The sequence below is a fragment of the Ursus americanus genome, chromosome 9, assembly GCF_024610735.1.
Source record: "Ursus americanus isolate L20-20 chromosome 9, mUrsAme1.1.p, whole genome shotgun sequence".
Lineage (NCBI taxonomy): Eukaryota > Metazoa > Chordata > Mammalia > Carnivora > Ursidae > Ursus > Ursus americanus.
The window spans coordinates 59,009,668-59,032,398 of NC_142135.1; the positions used below are offsets into that span (position 1 = coordinate 59,009,668).

At 39.1% G+C, this 22,731-nt stretch overlaps 1 protein-coding gene across 19 annotated transcripts in view; it reads left to right on the top strand.

Moving 5' to 3' along the window:
- The window catches only part of EYA1 (EYA transcriptional coactivator and phosphatase 1), a 349,658-nt gene that overhangs the window by 200,164 nt on the left and 126,763 nt on the right, over positions 1-22,731 (top strand). For 12 of the 19 annotated variants that reach the window (XM_087864819.1, XM_087864823.1, XM_087864826.1 and 9 more), the window contains 3 exons: positions 11,157-11,234; positions 21,010-21,079; positions 21,401-21,546. In XM_087864819.1, the coding sequence (XP_087720945.1) occupies positions 11,157-11,234; positions 21,010-21,079; positions 21,401-21,546 (294 nt within the window). Of the gene's footprint in view, positions 1-11,137; positions 11,235-15,696; positions 15,720-21,009; positions 21,080-21,400; positions 21,547-22,731 lie in introns of those variants that run through there. The other 7 variants (XM_087864821.1, XM_045810188.2, XM_087864828.1 and 4 more) reach the window with 5 other exon arrangements.

Consider the following 22,731-nt stretch of genomic DNA (forward strand, 5'->3'; position numbering starts at 1 on the left):
AACAAAAGTGCCCTTAGAGTTTGGAAAAAGAGCTCTTCAGCTTGCTGAGGTCTGGCCAGGCTTCAAGAAAGAGATGGAATCTGAGCTGAGTGTTGGGAAATGGGTAGAATTTGAATAGGTTGAGAAGAGATGGAATGCATTCTAAATGAGGGACCAATCTGAACAAAGGTAGGATAGTTTGGGAGACTGTGAGGAGACTAGTTCAGCTGAAGAAGGAATTGATAGTAGATAAGGTTGGAAGGATCAGCTGGAGCCAAACTGTGGAGGACTCTGAATATTAGACTGAGGAATTTGAACTTCATCCTGGAGCCAGTAGAGAAGCCACGGAATATTTTGAGCAAGGGCTTGATATGGTGAAAGTGTTTCAGGTATTAATCTGGCAGTAATTTCAAGGATAGATTGGAATGGGGGAGAGATGAACAGTGGTACCGAGGCTCATGTAGTCTGCCCAGATTTTATGTGTCAGGAATCTGAGCTAGAGAGGCAAGAATGAGAGTCGCGGAAGAGGAAAGTGAAGACTCGAGAGACGTTTCAAAGGAGCCGTCATCATTTATCATGTGGCAATTCTTTTACCAAAAAGAGTCAACTCGTCTAGACCTCTGCAGAAGCCATTGCACGGTGCTGCTCCCATATGCTGCACATGCGCATGTTATTCTGGGAATAACAAGTTCTGAAATTGACCAACAATTGTGGGCCCTGTATATGGTCAGGTTCTAAGTTTAGTCTATACATGTTGCTTTGTTTTTCATAAGGTTGTGTAAGGTGTGGTATTTTGGAAAAACTAGTATTTTTCTACCCAAAGAGGGTAGAAAAAAGAAGATGGATGGCTCTAACTTTAAAATTTTGGAGGGATAATAATCATACGCCAGGGCAAATGTGCACATATAAAGGAATGCCTCATTTTCCAAATGGGAACGACCCAAAGAAACACATTTGCTTTATGGATATATATTTTTTTAGATAAAGAAGAAATGGTTAAGTTGCTACTTACAATACTTACAATATTTAAATTAATTCTATGTCTTTAAAAAGTGTCACATAAAATATATAAATTTAGGAATATTGCTGTTTTCCACTTTAATATTTCACGTAATTATTTTATTCATTCTCTTCTTGTAGGCCTTTGGTATCCCTTGATGCTACTTTTTCAGTCATTTGACACAGTTTTCAAAAACCTATATTTCCACTTCTGCCTTATGATTTGAGAAAGAGTACTCATAATGCCATTGAATCCAAACTGTAACATAATATTATGGTGGTTGTGTTTTACTTTGTACCACAAGTTTGTATTTGTTATCTAAACAGCATAGTCTTGTGCAGTGTAGCTTTTAAAGGGGTTCTTTAAAGGCCTATTTATAGCAGTAGCTAATATTTGCCTTTGGATGGTTATGTCCCATGCATTATTATTAAATCCATGTAATTGACCCCTCTTTTGAAGGATCCAAGTCTGGTACTATTTTAACAAACAAAAATTCCAGTGGTAGACACTATTTTATGTTAATGTGTCTTCTCCAGAGAGTACTTTGTTCAAAATAATGTAACAACATGTCCTGTAAGTGAGAGACTTTACAAGAACGTGCACATAAATTGACTGAGTGATAATTTGGGAGGAAAGAAGTGTCCTCTTACTTTCGAGCACACATATTATTTTTGTTCATTTCCCTATGCAATGTGCCTAGCAGTATAAAGTCAACTGTAAGTCAGTTGTACATTTTTACCTTATTTATTCTCTCAATGAATATTGAGTTTCAACTATGTGTCAGGCATTGTGCTAAGTTCTGTAGGGATATAAAAAGATGTAGTTCCTACCATGAAGAAATTTGTAATGTATTAAAAGGGATAAGATTGAAATGTAAAATGAGGTAGAACAGGATGTATTTTCTAAAGGAGGTACAAACTCAGATTTAGTAGCTCAGGGAAAAGAAAAATCAGTCCTGAGTAGTAGATCAAGCAAGACTTAGCAAAGCAGATGCAACTTTGAACCTTGAAGGAACTGTGGGATATAGTCAGATGGAAATTTTGTCAGAGGGAAAGGCATTAGCAAAACCATGGGTTTGGGGATGCATTAAGCATCTCAGTAGGCAGTTTGGTTTAAATGTTGAATATATACAGTCATGATTCATGATCTGTAAAATGGGATTAGAGTCACACAGAAAAGTCACACAGACAATTGGATGTGACCATGTATTTTGTAATACTTTTGTGTTTTTTTAAGTTACTAGTTATTTTACAAATATATTTACAAATAGGGAAGTAAAGCAAAAAAAAAAGAAAAGCAAACATCTTGGTTTTAGAGTGGGGTGTGTGTGCTTAACAACATCATAAAGGCATGTAACTTAATAGCTTAATTCAGGAGAATATGGAGAGCTGAAGACCTCAGAGCAAAGAGTGACTCATTCAAATCTAAGCTATGGAGAGATCAGCACATGCTTAAAGTAGAAAGGCCAATTGCCAACTTTTACAAGAGAAGAGATATAAAGTAATTTGGAGAGTGACTGTGAAATTAGAAAAAAGATGGTTGGGAAAGATTAGAGTGTTAAAAATTGTAGACCTGGCAATACGGCGTGAGAAATTAGAAAAAAGATGGTTGGGAAAGATTAGAGTGTTAAAAATTGTAGACCTGGCAATACGGCGTGAGATCTGAGAGAACTTGGGGTGAAAAGGAAACTTTCAGTCGAAGTGACATGACCATTACAGAGGAATAAAATGAAGATTTTAGGTTTGAGTAGGTTGAATTTGACCCTGATCCAGGCAGGGGCATTGTGTAATTGGGATGTGGGGATTGATTCCCGTGAAAAAGTTGTGCTAGTAGATCGGGATTTGGGAGTCTTCTACATGAAGATGATTTTTTAAACCTCTGGCAAGGAAAGACTAGAGAAACACTCAGGTAAGAATGGCATAGAATTAAAAAAACACAGAATAAGCAATGGGAAGAAAATCCAGAGAATGAAATAGATCTAAGGGGAAAGGCGGAATGTCGCTGTGTTGTATTGGTCAATGATAAGAGAATCAGAGGAAGGCCCATTCTGTAAAAGAATTAAGGAAAACGAGGATTGGGAAAAGTGTCACGTGGGCAATTAGGAAAGTCCTTTTAGTAAAATAGCAGCTATAAAGGGATGATGGAAGAGACTAAAGAGAGAATAGATGATCCAGATTTCAAGGCAAATTTTAAGAAAACTTGGTGATGGAGGAAGGGAGAAAAATATCATGGTTTAGAGAAGACTATTAAAAATTCAGGGAAACCTGCTTTTTTAAATTAAAGTATACTTGACATACAATGTTACGATGAGTTTCAGGTGTACAACAGAGTGATTTGACAAGTCTCCATGTTACGCTATGCTCGCCACAGGTGTAACTCCCATCTGTCACCACACAATACTATTACAATACCATTGACTGTATTCCCCATGCTGGGCTTTTTATTCCTGACTCATTTATTCCACAATGGGAAGCCTTTATTTCCTAATCATTCATTTTGTGTGCACGCCCCTACTCCCCACCCTCTGGCAATCATCAGTTTGTTCTCTGCATTTACAGGTCTGTTTCTGCTTTTTGTTTGTTTGTTCATTTGTTTTGTTTTTTAGATTCCACACATAAGTGAAATCATATGGTATTTGTCTTTCTCTGTCTGACTTATTTCACTAAGCATAATACTCTGAGTCCATCCGTGTTGTTGCAAATGGCAAGATCTCCTCTTTTTTTATGGCTGAGTAATGTATATACACACACACACACATATATATACATATGCATATATATACATATACATATATATATAATTTTTCCCCACAAGTTTATATTATCTCTACAGCATAGTCTTATGCAGTATAGCTTTTAAAAGGGTTTTTAAGGCCTATTTATAGCAGTACCTAATATTTGCCTTTAAGTGGTTATGCCCCATGCATTATTATTCAATCCATGTAATTTACCTCTCTTTTGAAGGCTCCAAGCAGGGTCCTCTTTTAATAAACAAAATTCCCATGGTAGACACTATTTTATGTTAATATGTCTTCTCCAGAGTGTACTTTGTCCAAAATAACATAACCACGTGTGTCCTGTAAGTGAGAAGCTTTACAAGAACCTGCACATAAGTATATAATGTATATATGTTAGGTATGTATTATGTACACACATGTATATATATGTATGTATACACACATATCACATCTTCTTTATTCATTTATCCGTGGACACTTGGGGTGCTTCCATATCTTGATTATTATATATAATGCTGCAATAATCCTAGGGGTACTATATATCTTTCCAAATTAGTGTTTTTGTTTCCTTTGTGTAAATACCCACATGTGGAATTACTGAACCATATGGTATTTCTATTTTTAACTTTTTGAGGAACTCCTGTACGGTTTTCCACAGTGGCTACACCGATTTACATTCCTACCGACTGTGCATGAGGGTTCCCTTTTCTCCACATCCTTGCCAACACTTGTTATTTATCTTTTTGATTCTAGCCATTCTGACAGGCATAAGGTGATATCTGAGACCTGTCTTTGTCAGTGGAAGGGAAGTAGCCTCTTGAGATGGAATTATTGGGAATTCTGGGAGATCAAATAGTGGAGTTTTGTTGCAAAGGAGGTATGGAAGTGACACCAAGAATAAAGGTTTGAAAGGTTAAGTCCTACTGCAGGAAAGGAAACCTCCATCGAGATTAACCAGTAGGAAACTGGGAGATGTTGCAGGAAGATCGTTGAGAGATTTAATGTAGCTCCAACATTCTTTATAAGATAGTTGGTTAGGGCATGTGCTGAAGAGAATGGGGAATGAGGTGAGGACTGGGGGCTTGAGGAAGGTGGAAAGGCTCCATAAGAACTGTCTCAGGCACAAGAATGGCGAAGGAAGACGGTCGAGCAACAAGATGACTCACAAGAACATGGGAAGCATACATTTTAGCAAATTCGGTCAGCATGTGTATTGTGGCCTCCTCTCCCATGCTCAACTGTCCAGAACAGCAGTTGAAGAGTGAACAGCAAGGGCTTGCCAATGCTAGGATTAGAGCCTGGCAAAAAAGATGCTTGGAAAAAACGAGATGACCCAGGACTCTAAGGTGGAAGCTCTGGGTTCCAGACTGGGCCAGTGAAGTTGGAAAGACATGATGTTCTGATGAGCAAGTCTAGCATAAGTGAGCAAATGAGAAAAATGTGGCATTTCTTGGAGGTCATACAATTCTAGGCCATGGTGCAGCTGAATTATTTAATAACCAAAATGGAATGAAGGCAAATCTCATTGAGATATAAGAGCTGAAGGAATCAGAGGGTAGTAGAGGGATCCTGGACGGGGTTTTTAATGCTCTTGCTCATTATAGTAGGAAACAAAATAGAAAGGAAGGCCAAGTGTATGCCAAGTAAAGACAAGCTGTGCTATTGTAGTTTGGAAAAAAAAAAAGTGACAAAATAAGCTTAGATACTGCTGGGGGAGGATCTGCTGCTCACCTGGGCTGATGCCTTCACTGTGCAATCCTGGGCAGATTCTTGATAACACAAAGCCTGGCTCCTACTCCAGCAGACAGAGCTGTCCTTTGGTAGTGAACTCTTAACTGCTCTCTTAATTTATGGTAAAAAATTAACCAAATGGATTTAACACGTGTCTCCTCTGATCAACCCGCCATCTTTCTGGGACTGTTTATATGACCGCAACATTCAAAGTGTAACCAGAAGTTGCTTGATGAGCACGGAGTCCTGCTGTAATGGGTTAGCTGGATGATCTTGATAGCTAATGTCCCCAAGCTCCAGTGGTCTGATAGATAGGTCTCCACTTTAATTTATGGTGAAGGAATACCGACTTATCTTTTCCATGGGCCAGTTACAGTATATTCCCCCTAAACAGTACTAGAGAGAGAGGCCCACATTTTCTCCTGGAATACTCGATCTCACTTGCCACGTACAGCATCCTCCTCCTGCTAGCCTGTTTCTTCAGATAGAGTATACACAGATTGTAGTGACAGAAGCACAGTAGTCCTCCCTTATCTGAAGTTTTGCTTTCCGTTGTTCTAGTCAGCTGCGGTCTAGAAGTAGACAGTCCTTCTGACATATCATCAGAAGGTCAATAATAGCCTAACACTATGTCACAATGCCTGCATCCTTCACCTCGTTTCATCTCATCCTGTAGACATTTGATCATCTCACACCATTGGAAGGAGGGTGAGTTCAGTACAATAAAATATTTTGAGAGAGACCATATTCAAATAACTTTTATTGCAGTATAATTTTTCTATTTTATTGTTAATCTTACTGTGCCTAATTTATAAATTAAACTTTATCATGGATAATATACGTATAGGAAAAAGCATAGTATGTGTAAGATTGGGTACTATCCATGGTTTCAGGCATCCACTGGGGGACTTGGAACATATCCTCCACAGATAAAGGGGGATCACTAAGTTTTCTTATATATTATCATGATTAATCCTACTTTCTTAAGTTACATTCAAGTTACCTTGATTTGATTTTGGCCGTCCTGAGGAAAATGGCCTCATGTTAGATCTTAGAAGTCACTTGACTTTATGTTTTTAATTTACTTATCAAAGGGTAAGCTGAACTTTAATGTAAAGTTTATAATAGATTTTATCTGGTAAGACTTTGATTTCTCTTAATTAAAGAGACCTATAATGATAAAGTGACTATAATAGTATGGCCTTTGGACTGGGTTAATGATTTGTAAACCACTGGACCGTGCTCAATGATTTCTAAGCATTTCTCTCTCTTTTTTTTTATCCTTACATAAGTATGTTATTCCCATTTAACAGATGAGGAAGCTGAGACACACAGAAATTGAGTAACTTTTCCAGGTTCGTACTGTGAATAGCAAAGCTAGACGAAATTCAATTGATAATTCCAAAGCTGGTGCTTTTAACAATTTTTATTTGATATTGCTCCCTGGTACTACTGGCCAGGAGAAAGGCATTCAGTGTAGCAGAATCCTGTCACTACTACTGATGATGATAAATATGTTTCCACTCCTACTTTATACCAGGTACTTTGCATAACTTTTTACAAATCCTTCCTACATTCCTGTAATCAAACTATCATTTTAAAATTTTTGTATATGAGATAATTGAGGTCAGAGATCAAATAACTGTTATAAAGTCATAGAGTGAATAACTGGATTCTTTGACTCCAGACCAAGGCTCAAAGGCATTGATAGATGGGAGTTTGTGGCACCCCTGGAGAGTAGCAAGTTGCCCTGTATAGTGCGGGCCTAGAGTACATGGCTGAGCAAAGGAATTGCGGGGGGGGGGGGGGTATTGTGGAGATTAAAGAGGCAAAAGAGAGTTTATGAACATTTTTAGAGATAAGTAGGTCCTTAAAGTATCAGATGGAGAATTGACAACTTGGAGTGGTAAAGGGAGACTCTTGGCTGGGGGAAAAAGAGAATAAAAGTTGCTCTTTTCTAATAGACTGAAATCCTGTAATAAAAAAAAAAAGTACAGTGAAGATAAAAGAATCATACAGTTATTTATTTAGTTAGTTTTAAAGATTTATTTATTTTAGAACGAGCAAAAGAGAGAGAAAGAGCATGGGCACAAATGTGTGGAGGGGCAGAAGGAGAGGGAGAAAATCCTCAAGCAGACTCCCTGCTGAGTGCTGAGCCTGATTTGGGGCTCGATCCCAGGACTCTGAGATCATGACCTGAGCTGAAACTAAGATTCAGCCACTTAACTGAGTCACCCAGAGGCCCCCAGAATTGTATAGTTATTTAGAAGAGAACAGATGCTTCATAGATTTTCCTTTTTAGATAGGTGGCTTAGATGGGATCATTGTTCTCAGATGTGACAGTACCTTAAATCTCTAAGACTAAAAAAAAATCTAGGATGTGGTATTTTATTTTATTTTATTTTATTTTATTTTATTTTATTTTATTTTATTTTATTTTATTTTTTGTTAAAGATTTTATTTACTTATTCGACAGAGATAGAGACAGCCAGCGAGAGGGAACACAAGCAGGGGGAGTGGGAGAGGAAGAAGCAGGCTCATAGCGGAGGAGCCTGATGTGGGGCTCGATCCCACAACGCCAGGATCACTCCCTGAGCCGAAGGCAGACGCTTAACTGCTGTGCCACCCAGGTGCCCCGATGTGGTTTTTTAAACTCATAAGCCTTGGAGAGGTGCTCTGTGATGTCATCTATGGCATATTTATAAATGTGATAGTGCTAATGAGAATGGGTAGTTTGGTGGCTAGAGATTAGTTTTGTCTTTTTAACTTTCTGGTGGGTGTATGCTTGGCAACAACACTGGAAGTGGTCTCTCCTCATTTGGCTTTCATTCAAACTATTTTACATCACAATAAATCGTAGTCTTTTTAGCATCAGGTCCCTGGTGATCAAAGTATTCAATTCCAGTACCTGATAAAATCATAAATATCCTGGTAGTTACTTTATGTGTATCCTCTTCAACAGAGCCTTTTAAAAAATTGGATTCATTAGGGAATAGGAGTCTTTATTCCTTAGAGTATAGATGAGTATATTTGTACAATGACAAAAGGCAATGTGCTTGGGGCCTAAAAGAAAAAGTATCCTCTTCTTTTCCTTCCTATTTTTAATGGAATTTCAATTGAATGTGTCTCCTGGGAGTGAAAGCTATATTCAATCAAGCTAAAAATATGGAGACTAGCTAGGGTAAGTTTTGGGGGGTACAAGAGTAGGAGTGGTTTTGGCATAGTCAGGCTTTCACCAAGTAATTTTAGACTCCAGTCTACAGATTCACAGATCTTAGATTTGGCAAAGACTTAGAAGTAACGTGGGCTAACGTCTTGTACACTGGAAAACTTCTTCTGCATCATTATCTCAGGCAAGTAGATGTGGAGCTTCTACTTGAGATCTTCCTGTGAGTGCACTAGGCTGGAAGTGTTAACATTCTAGAGGAGGGTCTGGACTGCTGGGGTTTTACTTCCCTCTGTATCCACAGTGTGGGGCACTCTGCCTCAGTTTCCTTGCTCTGTTGTAGAGTAGTGCTAATTATTGGGAAGTACCACGTGTTGTCATTTCTTCAAGCCTTGGAATTGAAAACATCCAAAATTAATTCCTATTTCTGCCACTTGTGACTTTGGGCAATTTTCCTAATCCCCTTTGGTTTCCATTTTTACATGTGAAACAAGAAGACAGTACCCAGCTAGGGAGTTTGTGAGTTGTGCTCTGAGACTTACTTGGAGAATTATTTAAAAATGATTAATCATGATATCTATAGTCTGACAATAGTAGGCACTTTATGTGACCTATTCTCCTTGAGCCTGATTCTCATCTTTGATCAATGTATGGGATTTGGTTCTGAGTTCAGATCCCTGTGGTAATCTGTCCAGTACAGAGTAAAATAGAGCTATTGCTTTATAGGTACAGGGCATTGTATGAGTTCTTTTTTTTTTTTTAAGATTTTATTTATTTATTTTGACAGAGACACCAAGAGAGGGAACACAAGTAGGGGGAGTGGGAGAGGATGAAGCAGGCTTCCCGCTGAGCAGGGAGCCTGATGCAGGGCTCGATTCCGGGACCCTGGCATCATGACCTGAGTCAAAGGCAGATGCTTAACAAGTGAGCCACCCAGGCGCCCCATATGAGTTCTTTCAGGAAGGGTAGATAGGATGTGGACAACTGGGTAGGATACTTTGGAGCTGTGTACCAGCAGTGGAGGACCTGCTTTCCGCAATCTATGACAGTGTAATGGTTATGAAGAGGAAGATCATTAGATTGCCTGGAGGTGTGAAGAGAAAAGGGAAATACAGGCTCATGTCAGAATTTATTAGCATCAACTAAGACTTCTAACCCCAAACAACTGGTGGAAAAGTGAAAACTTCAGTTACACTCTTGTTTGGTCTACAGTAAAACAATCAGTTGGAGTGATTCCCATTAGACTTGCTGGCTTTATTTTTCAACTTTGTTTAGAAGCAGTCTAAATCATTAATTTTTTGGAAGTGACTATCTGCTGCAACTATTTATAATGTCTATTTGAAAATCCATTATGCATTAGTAAAAGATTCAGAGGTCAAGGAGGGTGAATTTGTTCTTTGCCTCCTGTTTATAAGAGACTGGCAATGTTGGGAGAAGGAAAAGCTGCATTTTCTCCATCTTTCTTTCCCATTTCAGAATGTATTTACTTGTGAGAGAAGCCACCCCAAATATTCTCTTGGTAGGACCTTTGTTTTGGAAAACATGTTATCAATGTTTAAGTAGCCTCTGAGATATTATTGCATTCTTTCTGAAAACCCATTAGTGGGGATGTATAACTTCTACAAAGTGGGCCACAAATTCCAATGAACCAGTTGTTTCTAAGAAAAGCAGTCATGCTATATCTTCATTAAAAAAAACCCACAAAAAACAAAACAAAACCTAAATCTAGGGGAAAAGGCAAATATTCTGAGGTAGTCTGGCTTATCTGCTTAATAGGGGTCAATAATACCATCACTATATCTATGGAGTGGGTTGCTTTCATGCACCTAGAGCATAAATCTAAATGTTTTTATTGTATAGCCACAAAGGACTTTACTAAAGATCAAAATGTTTTCCACAAACTATCTGTTATTGGTTTTATTTTGGAATGAAGAACTTAATTTCTGCTTCATTTACACTTAGTGTGGTTTAGGTACTAAGTGTACACCAGAAATGGCTGAGTGGTAACGATCCATTAAATTGAGCACTCTGTTTTTCAGCCATATTGGATAACCAAATGTGTGTGTGTGTGTGTGCGCACGTGTGCACACGTGCTTGCATGTGTCTGTGCCTGTCCTTGAGCATGATGAAAACCTACCAGCGTTATTTCCTACTCCAAGTCTTCTTATTCTACCCTTTTGGCTCTGTTTAGCTAAATGGCTACATAACCAAGGAAATACTCCCACATCCTCATCACATAAATTTTAAGAGATAAATTATTTGTTAATAAGCAATTCAATTAATATGTAATGAATGTAACTACTTTTAAAGTGTTTCTTTTAAAGGATAGCTTGTTAAAATGGGTTGTTTCCTTAGGGATTAAATAGATAACTTATATATTTTTTAAAAATTCTGTTACAAATACCAATCTGAATTATATTCAAATACTGAAAGACTGGTTTTTAAAATGATTTTCTTGTAACTATTTTGAATATAACTTCTCTATCATGCCTTTACAAATTACTATTAATTGGATATATCATATATGTTGTTTATTTTTGTAGTTAAAACAGAGCCAATGAGCAGCAGTGAAATAGTTTCAACAACAGCAGACGGGTCTTTAGACAATTTCTCAGGTTCAGGTAAGGAATAAATGTTAGATTTTCACATTAATATAAAACATAGTTTTTCTTAGTTTATTTGTATATGTAAGTATGTATCTATGTGTCTATGTATGTGGGTATATGCATGTGTGTATGTAGTATAAAATTTAATATAGCTTTACTCTGAGTCCCATACTTGCAATTCTGTTGTTTTTATCCAGTGTTATGAAGTGTTTGCTGAAAATGTTGCTATCCTATAAAGGAGATAAAATCAAAGGGGGTTTTGTTTTTCTTTCTTCTTCTACTAAATTATCTTTATTATGTTGATGACTCCTGCCCTTTTCTCTCATTTGTATACTTTTTCCAATTATGCAAATTTACGTTGGCAAAATTTGGCTTCCGATACTCTTTAAGCAGACTTAACCAAACCATCCTCCTGTAGGTAGCTGTCATGTCAAATGGAGATCTAAATTAGACTTTGTAATGCAGCTTTCCGTCCTTAGTGAATTTTGATCTCTTTCACAATGACATAGTTTGCCTCCAATAAACAAAATACCCAAGTTTCACATCTTTGCTAATGAAATTACTGATAGGAAAGTCATTGTGGTAATAAAGTAACAGTGAGGTTGTGATTATATGTTTGCCAAATTACACAGCTTAGACTATTTCAATAAAAAAAATTATTGGATATAATTTTTAAATTTTTGAACCTTTTTCATATTATCTGCTGTGTTTATCAAACCTCTGAAGTGGAAATGCTATAGTTACATAAATTTGTAATTGACTTACTCCAGCTCTCGGGATCACTTATTTAATATATATCACAACTAAAAGGAATGATACATATTACATAACATGAAATACAAATGCATAACTTTTATCCTAATAATACCATAAGGGAACAATAAGGAAATAACAAAAGGATGTTATATCCGTGAGTTCTTTTATAAAACACTTACTAGAATACGACTTATGCCAGAGAATGTACTTGGTGCTATTACAGATTAATAGGTATATGAGAATGGCCCTGGTTTGGGGCTTAGCAGGGTGACTAAATGACCAGACCATCATATTGCAGATGGAAGGCCAAGGATCCCCCAAAATACCCAGAAAAGGACCCAACAGAGACTGGTTGGGATGGGAGGGGTCAGGAAAGGTTTCCTGGAGGAGATGCCTGCACTCAGCCTTAAAAAATGAGTAGGAATAAGTCACACATAGATCTGGGGAGGGGGAAGTTGGACAGATAGAACATTCCACGGGAGGAGACTGAAACACAGAGGCATGGAATTTGGAACTGTCAATGGTTCATCATTCCTGGTATCTACAGTGTGAGCTGTGATGGCATGCTGGACAGAGTCAGGATAGAGTCTAAAGAGACGTTTGTCTTCCACATGATGTTTGCATTGTATCCTGAGTACAGTGGGAGGCATCAGAAGAAGGGTGTTGCATGATTGTATTCACGTACAGAATCCTGACTGTAGCGGGGGGGGGGGGGGTGGAGAACTGAAGTAGAGAGACCAGATGCAGTCTTTTTGCATTAATTTGGGCAAGAAATACTGAAGACCTGAGATAAGGTGCTGGCAGCGTTATGGAAAGATGGTGGATTAAGATGTATTTGCAAAGTCTAATTTACATCATAGTAACCAATGAGTACAGGGGATAAGTGAGGCAGAGAGACAGGTTAAGGTGATGGAATGCAAGAGGAGCATGACTGTGAGAGAAAGGCATGTTGAATGAGAGGTGACATCCACGCGAAGATGTTGAAGCTTGGGAATGATCTGGAATGGAAATTTTGGAAGTGTGCAGGGAGTTAAAGCTAGTGGGCTGTAACAGAGTTGAAGATGGAATCCAGGGAAGACCAATATAGAGAGATAGGCAGGGAATAAAATGAAAACACAGGTTTTCAACTGGGAAAGAAGGAAAAGAGTTGAGTTGGAGTAAAGGCAGAAAGAGTTTCAAGGAAGTGCTGTCTATGTGTTAGAATGGTATACAGCTATTAAAAATAGTTTGGAAAAAAAACTTAATGGCATGAGCAAATGTTAACTATGTTAAGTGAAAAGCAGGCTCAAAAGAGTGACATGCTCAGTATAATCCATGTGTTTTTAGATATTTATGTGTATGCATATGTGTCTTTGTGTATGTGTATAAAAATTAATGGTGGCTTTCTCTGGATGATGGAATATAATTCGAATTTTTTTCCTTCTGCTTTTTTTCAGAAATGTTTTACAGTGTATTTGTATAAGAGTCATACTTTTAAAAAGTAGTAATTTTAAAGTGCAAGTTTAAAGTCACATACTGAAAAGAAATGTTTTTTAAAGTATCTATGGATAATAGTATTGCTTTGCTATCCTTCCTGATATTGAAAACCTGTGGTTTAAGGAATTCCTTGTTCTTAAGAAATATACACTGAAGTAATAGTAAAGAGACATCTTATCTGCAGTTCCAAAAAGAGTGAGCTATACATGTGTATACACACACATATATAGAGGAAAAGAGAATAAGAATAAAGCTAATATAATAAGATGTTCGCATTTAGAGAATTGTGGTAAAGGATATCTGGGAAGTTTTTCTACTATTTTTGCAACTTTTCTGCAGTGTCAAGTTATGTCAAAATAAGATCTAAATGAGAAACATCAGTGGCTTTAGCCTACAGCAGTTTCAGTGGGTGGTGCTTTACTTCCCCTTGTGCCCTCTTGCCCATATGCCCCATTTCTGTTGTCTCCAATACAGTTCCTAGCAGATATATGTGCTCACGAAGTGCAGTGAGTAAATGGATGATTTAACCAATAAGGTGAAGAAGTGGAGACAGGGAGGAGAAAAATGTCTTTCAAGTACATAAACGGTTAAGGGGGAGAGAAGGTAGTCCATTAGAAAGTGAGAGATAGGGTTGAGGATGGCATTTAGAAGGTCAGCGTGGTTTTGGCTGCCAACACAAATTTGATAGAGGTAGGGGTTAAAGGTATAGGCAGAGTGGAGATAATTGATGCAGAGAGGTGCCCACTGGGACAGCAATGGCTTAAATCCAAAACAGAAGTGGATCGCCATAGAAAAGGAATAACTTTCCCACAGAAACATCAGGAATGATGGAACGGGAATTAATGCAGATGAGTTTGAAGGGGAGGAGGAGTTAATATGTTAAGGGAATTTCTGTCTGATTCCTCTGCTTAAACCCTCCAGTAGCTCCCATGCATCTCTGAGTAAATGCTGAGTCCTTTCAATATCCATGAGCCCCATCAGACCTATTGCCTCCTTCCCACTCTTCCTTCAATGTCCTGGACATGCTCCCAGCCAGGACCTTTGCAGTGGCAGTCCCTCTGCCCGGGGCACCCTTCGGTATACCTGCCTGACTCCCTCACCACCTTCCAGTCTGTGCTCTCCTCTCCCCTTCTCTTCGAGGCGCCCCTCCACCCCCATCCAGACTACCCTACTCAATGTTGCAAAACTCTCACTGTAGGCTTCCAGCCTCTCTGACATGCTAAATACAACCTTCCTGGCCAATAACACAGCCTTTTGCAAACTGTACTATTTACTTGTGTATTAGGTTTATTGTTGGTGTTTCACCCCCACCGAAATGTACGCTTGTAATGGCAGAGATTTGTTTTGTTTTGTTCATTTGTATCCTCAACACCTGAAAAAGTATCTGGTGCATATTAGGCACTTAGATATTTGCTAGATGGAGGGAGGGAGGGAGGGATGGATGGATGGATGGATGGATGGTTGAATGAGTGAATGAAGGCTTCTACCATTTCCTCTGAAGCGATTCAAAGTGAAGATAGTGATAGGCTTATGAGTGGGAAGAGATGGAGAGGATTGAAATAGATGTCATGAGGATTTGGGAAGCCTGAGGCCGCTTGGAACATTAAGGAAAGTTGGCAGTAGAGCCAGAGTCCAAGCAAAGGGAGACCCCTGAATGTGGAGCCTTTATCATAGAGCAATTTTTCTCTACAAGGATTTTGCTGCCCAGGTCGGAAGATATTTACTTTGATCTAGAGTTAAAGATTTTCCAAGTCAGGCATGGAAGAATATGGAAGTAAGAGAATTGAGGGTATCAGAAAGAGAAGAGTTTAGAATAATGATTCTAAATAATGACCCTTTCCTGGGATAAGTGTGTGTGTGTGTGTGTGTGTGTGTGTGTGTGTGTGTGTGTGTGTTTATTTATTTATTTATTTATTTATTTATTTATTTATTTATTTATTTATTTATTTAAAGGTAAGGGATAACAAATTGAGAGAAGATAAGTATGTCAGGGGTCCTGCATCTATAATAAGGTTGGAGAACAGATTAGATGGGAATAAGGGAAAGAAAATTGTGGCAGGAGAAGATGGTCTTTCCTTAATCTCAAAACTCAGGCCTCCTCCACATACTTCCCTTCCTCAGCCTTCACCACTGCTTTTAAAATTACTTTTCCTTGTCTTTCTTCCTGCTAAACCATAGCGCTATGAGAACAGAGATTTGTCTCCTTGTTCACACTCACAGTCCCAGTGGCTGTCATGGAATTGAGCACATGGATGCTGGTCAGTCAAGGTTTGTTAAGTAAACAGTGAATTGGTTGATGCTGTTGTGGTGTGAGAACGGGGGGAAAGAAGGGTCCACAATGCAATCTTGAGCTCGAGGGTTGGAGTAGAAGGCCAGAGTGGAGGCCTAGACAGAAGAAGAGAAGTGTTGGACGCATAGTCCAAGGTTAACACTGGGACTTGTTAGGGGACACAGTTAAATACTAAAGGTTTCGATAAAGGCCAGGCAGTGTTTAGGAAGTGGGGCATTCATGAAAGTGTTAAAGAATTGTCATAAACCTTAGAGAAAGAAGGGTTTCATGGGGAAGAGAAAAAACAAAAACAAAACAAAGATTTGGAAGAAGCGGCAATAGGGTTATGTTTTTCAGGTCTCTGTCCTATCTGGAGTCAGAGAGCATGAGTCGGCTCTACTTGAAAAAGAGAGACCCAGGAGAAGCTGGGCCTTGGGAAAAGGCTTAGCTGAAGGTGGAAGGATAGTCTGGTGAAGACTGAAGCTATAGGGGATCTTGTGTTCTGCATATTGATTCTCCGTGTTGCACGGTGGCGAGGGCTAGAGTAAGCTGGGCAATCAGGTCCAGGTATAGGAAACACGAAGCTTTTCTCTTAATTCTTTTGTTCCTTCTTTCTGTCTTTCCTCGAGTAAAGATGCAAAAACCATGGCCTGCTGGAGTAGCTGTGAAAAGGATTTAGAGTTTATAAGGGAAAGAGAAAGCAATCTCCAAGCATTTGACTCCAAAATGGTCTTCACCTCTGTGGTCTCTACTCCTGCTTCTCCATGATGGCTTAAAAATTCACATCCCAACCATTCTGGGTGTCTTGGGGAAGTAGGCAGCAAGAATAAAGAGTAAACAGAGCCATTCTGACATTGGTAGTAGCTGTCTCCTCCTCTGTCCTTCAGGGAATCTGAGCATCTTAAAGCATTAAGGAGGCAGTGAGGCTTCCTGTTTTCCAGGGAAATCACCAGGTATCCTGGTATGGGGAGACTAGAGGAAAGAAGTTGACTTTCAAAGGCATGTTGCTGAATTGAAAATTGCAAGGTGGTTTATTATGTTTTTAAAATTTAATAGTGTTCTGCCCATTTACTGTTTACCAATGAAAAGTAATATTTTAATGATCTAAATGTTAAGAGGATTTCTGTTGACCTCCTCAGTAGATTCTCAAGCTTGGTTCCCCCCCCCCCAACAAGATTTGGGAAATTTCTTTAACTTCTATGTTAGAAGTAAGAGAAAGAATGGAATAATAGGAAACAAATGTGCTAAAACAGAGAGAGAGAGAGAGAGGTATTAGTTGCCCATATGTTCCGAAGGCTCTGGCATGTGTAATTTGGAGTTTACTAATGGTAAAATAACCATTTTATTTACCTTGATGAATGATGAGTGATCTGGGAGCATTCTTTTTGCTTTAGGTTATTCTGGTCTCATGAAATGAAAATTAATCAGAATTCCTAAATTATTGCTTAAAAAGTTAAAGGTGTTTAGGCAATTAGGAGGAGAAGTACTTGAAGTACAAGATGGAAGATTCTTGACTTTAGGCCACACAAAATTGTAATGGTTTGGATTTAGGGAAATCCCAAAAGATATGGCTTATTATATGGCATTAAATATTTAATCATTTTAGGGGTACATAGTTAGGTAATTAGTAGCAAGATCCTTGGGCAGCATCATGGGTTCTTACTCACATGTATTTTATAAAGAATACCATTCACTCCCAATCATATTGCCAAAGAGCTGAGTCAGGTTTATTATATATGTTTACATATGACTTAAAATAATTTAACCACCCTTCCTATCATCAGGGTTTAAAAAAAATCTACTTTGCTTATGACCTAAATCTCACATTATAATTAAACAAATATTGTTTATTGATTACTTACCACACACCAGGCCCTGTCAGGTGCCTGGAAATAAAGGAGAGCAAGAGGTCCTGGGCCCCAGAAGCTCATGGTTAGCAGAGGAAACTAGCATCCATACGCTACACACGCTAACTATAATGTGGTGTGGTTAAGTGCTACATTGCCAATGTTTACAACCTTCCAAGAAAGTACAGAGAAGGACGACATTATCCTAAAGAGAAAATGATGTTTTAGTCCCAGCAGAGAAGTAAGTATTCATCAAGCAGGGGGAAGGCGGCCTCACAAGGCAGAGGGTCTGGTATGAAGAGCCACCGAGCCAAACATGAAAATGCACGGCACATATGGGCAATCCTCAAGTCCAAGGAGGCTACAGATTACTAAACCCAGGGGAGAGTGGATGCTTACATCTCTTTGTGTACTCTGCCAAGAAATTTGGAGTTTTTCCTGGGGATAATGTGAGCACGGTTGAGAGAGGGTAAGTTGGAGAATGGACGTGAAGTTTCTGTTTAAGAAAGATCACTCTGGTGGCCGTGGATCTAGTGTGTGGAGGGTGACGGGTGGTGTACAGGGAATGCGGCGGAGGCTAATGAGAATCTGAGCGGGGAGCGGGGATGGAGTATGCAGGACAGGTCGACAGGCAATATCTGGGTTTGGGATGGGGACTCAAGACTCATGAAGTAGAGGGCGGGGAAGGAGATGATTTTGAGGTTTTTAGTTTCTATGTAGGAAGTTAGGAGATAGTTATGTTTTGAGGGCGAGAGGCAGACGTGGGTTCAAATACCAGCTTTCCCATTTGTGCGGATGTGTTACTTAATTTCTATGCCCCATATGTGCAATGGGACAAAAGAATCCTGCTTTTTAAGTATTTTGCTGGACAAATGGTGATGCTGTCCATTGAGTAGAATTAAAAATACAGAAGGAAGGGCACATTTGGGGCAAAGATAGTGGGAATCTGGAGATCCGAACTAATTAACACTACACATTGCACTGTTCACTTTTTCAATGATTCCATTTAGTCCTCAAACAATCCTGGGGGGCGTAGGTAGCATTAGTGCCATCATCCAGGGAACGTAGCAAGGCTTAGAGGGATCAGGTAGCTTGACCCAGACGACAGAGCAGTTGGAACTTCAGTGTGAGCCGAAATTAAATTCTCATTCCAGAACCTGTGCTTAATTACCACTCTGCAGCCTCTCAGATCTCTTTCTGTGTACACACCCGTACTACGTGTATAATCTTAGAGCTTCACGGAACTCACCTTACCCTGTGTAATAACCCTGATAGATACTATTCTGTTATTCTGTTTGTAAAAAAAAAAAAAAAAAAAAAAATGCTGGGTGTAACCTGTGAGGTTGAGTTTATGATTTTTTCTCACGGGTCCCAACACACAATTCGAAAAACCCAGGGATAGAGTTGAAAAAGAATAAAAGGGATTTCTATGTCTTCCATCATCGGGTTGCACCGGGTTTTTGTTCCGGTTTTATTTTTTTTAAACTTACTTTTGACTGTGATTGTCCAGGGAAGGCATTACTCTTCCAGCTACCCTGCTGGATAAATCTCCTTTGCCCTCGGCCTCTTTCCAGGCTTAGCAAAGGGGAGTAGGAAAGGTTGTCATCGCGGATGACCTGGGCAAGTGGTAGTCCTTGTTGTCCAAGTATTCTCTCACTAATCCCTCCCTTCTATAAATTGCAATATTTAACTAATCCCCTCATGGCTATTTGTGTGTCGGCCTCCCCACATGTGACAGACAGAACTTGTCTTTGCATGCTCAGCGCCTGGTACAGAGCAGTGACTCAACGTGTGCCCACAGATGCGGGGGACACCAGCCGAGTTGGCCTGCCATCGCCTTACTGTGGATCCCGGCTCTGCCAAACTGAGAGCCACACGGTGGAAGTCTGGCAGCTTGCGTGCGAGAGTAGTCCTCCTCTAGATCCGCTCTCCTCTTGCTGGGTTAGGCCTGCTTGCTTTACAAGGAAAGGAGTATTCATAGATTAAGATTCTGGTCCAACTCTACCACTCTTCTTCCAAACACAAATAGAACATTAAATTGGAGTTGTATAAATGTACTGATGTGACATCATGAAACATGTATACAACTTGGAGCGCATGGAACCTTATAGAAGGATTTTTTTTTTTTTAAAGATTTTATTTATTTATTCTACAGAGATAGAGACAGCCAGCGAGAGAGGGAGCACAAGCAGGGGGAGTGGGAGAGGAAGAAGCAGGCTCCTAGCAGAAGAGCCTGATGTGGGGCTCGATCCCAGATCGCTGGGATCACGCCCTGAGCCGAAGGCAGACGCCTAACCGCTGTGCCACCCAGGCGCCCCTATAGAAGGATTTTAATACACAGTATAGTTAATGAATAATAGAGCCTCTGAACAGCAGGATTATTAGTGGAAGAAGAAAATAAACATATTACATCTCATAATTGTACCCGAAGAATATGCATCTTAGCTAGGTAGAAAATAGGAAGAGTCTGGGGGGGAGGTAGAAATATACAGATGGTATCTTTTTATATATATTTTACAGTATTTACATGTAACGCATAAAAACACATATAGCTGTGTGTATTTATAAATATATAAGTGTAAATGTGTGTAATATATATGCACATAAAAGAGATAGGGTCTATTTATAATAAATAAAGATGAGAACTATTTTATTGCCTTATGTTCACAAAAATGGATTTTTGCTCTAGCTCAGAATGAGTGTAAAAGAATCATAGAGTTTAGTGCCTTTTCTGAGACCTACTGAATAAAGTCCATGTGATTAAAAAGATGAAATTCTGCTTGAATGCTTGAACAACATCTTTAAACAAAAACACTTTTTTGAGGGATTAACTGAAGTTGTGCACGTTGAACTGAAAGGCCAGGAACACTGCCTCAACACAAGAAAAAACAGGCTTAGCTTGCAACTTGAGAAATTTAAGAGAGCTATAGGAATGCATTTTTACTGAAAAATGTTGCTAAATCAATGCAGGCAAATGAGGCTCGGCCCTGTTTGTACTCACCCTAGAGCAGATTAGACGGGGTTTCTCTGTAATCCAGTCTCAGGTGTGTGTGTTCCCGAGCACACACAATAGGCTCGGTGACCTTTCGGGTCCCGCCCAGCCTTGCAAACTCACCCTCCTCCTGCCCCTTTGAGCAGGTCCTTCCAAGCAGTAGCCAGGACGCCTTGTACCTTGTAAACTGCCGCGGACGGGTGTTTCAGATGACGGTGACTAGTTTCTAAGAGTTCATTTAAAATTCGAACCCCTTCATGAGTTCCCATACGTCATTCAATATATTTTAACTTTTAGGTTGAGCATATGAAAGTGCCATTTTTTTCAGGCCGAAAAGGGCAAACATTTGCAATTTCATATGGTCCCCCTGTAGTTCAAAAATAAATCGGTGCTTTGGACGTATTTTGTATTTTGCGATGATTATCGTGCATTATTTATTTTTTCTTCCAGCAATTGGGAGCAGTAGCTTCAGCCCAAGACCAACTCACCAGTTCTCCCCACCACAGATTTATCCTTCCAAGTAAGATATATTTTCTCTTAATAAATGACTTCTCTGAGTAGCCTTTTACCTTATTTCAAGTCATGTTTTGTGCCCACGTGTTACGTCTTAATTTAAACTAAAGTGCATTTCCTAGAGACTTCACTGTGTTTACACAGATTTCTTTTGCGCGTCACCTAGAAGAGATACTGAAGTGTTTCGGTACTTTGTATATTACATTTGAAAGTTATAATTTAAGAGACGGTCTTTAACTGCGATTTGTGATATGGTTGTTAATCCGTTACCTTGCATGTTTCCATCTAATGCATGGGCTTTCTATTTTCTGTCATTTCTGACAAATAGCAGACCATACCCACATATTCTCCCTACCCCTTCCTCACAAACTATGGCTGCATATGGGCAAACACAGTTTACCACAGGAATGCAACAAGCTACAGCGTATGCCGCATACCCACAGCCGGGACAGCCGTACGGAATCTCCTCCTATGGTGAGTAATCCTGTTCCCTCAGTAGTGGGATCAGAAAGGGCAGCCCTGTGTGTGCACGTTTCACAGGAGTGGTGCCTAAAGACTGTCACCTCGGGCCACTTTAGAAACTGGAACCACCTTTTGTGTCTAAATTCTTCATTAGGCTTGTTTTGAATGAGCCTTGTAAGAAGTGGCGGCTACCTGTCTTGAGGTCAGCGGTGGCAAATAGATCGCACGGTTCCTATGCCCTCTTGCTCTCATTTTTCCCCCATTTATAGCTCAACTTCTAATTTGCCACTTGAGCCCTTGGTTCTGGAATCCAAAGTATTTTGGTGCCTAATTGCGATAAAACTTCGGTGAATGGACTCTTTGGGGGTAAAGATTCATTTCTTATGTATCAGATGCCTACCTATGACTAGGGAAGTACAAACAGAATTCCATAAGCCCTTGCTCTGAGCTTGAGGGTGGTAGTACTTTCCAATTTCAGCAGTATCAGCCATTAGGAAAAGTGATCTATATATCACAGCTTGGGCTGCACTTTAAAGAGGCAAAGCAGGAAACAGAAAGCTCACATCCTTATTTGTTCCTTCCCACCCGGAGATTATCTTTATCTTGGTGTAGTTTAACTCAGTTGTTAAAGGGCCAATACCTGTAAGGTAAAAATAAATCCAGCAAAACCCCCAAAGTTTAATTTTAAGAAGCCTTAGAATTTCAAGATACCTTTTCTTCAATTTTATTGCGATTATAATTTTAAGCAAATTGCACTTTGACTAGAAAAATATGAATTATTAACATTCCCTTAAGAAAAAGTAAAATCAAGTGATCAAGAAAAAGTACATGGGAGTCTGGGGGAAAGGACTGGTAGAATAAGTAATTCTGTGTTTATAGCAGTATATAGAAAGAATAAGCATTTAAACATTTCATTAACAGTTGGAAGGTAAATTACTCCTTTTTATTCTCTAGCTCTACCCCAAACCAAATCAACTATATATAAATTTCTTAAAAAGCATATGTAAATTAAAATGTAAATTATATATGATTTCACCCTTTATAGTTTCACTTCAAAACTATCCAGAACTGAATGTTATCTATATCTAGCTAGGTATTTTTTAAGCCAGATTTTAGAAATAGCCATAAAACGGACTTCCTAGAATTCTTTCATTTCCATAACTTTTACTCAAGATTTTTGAAAATAATATTAGGTAT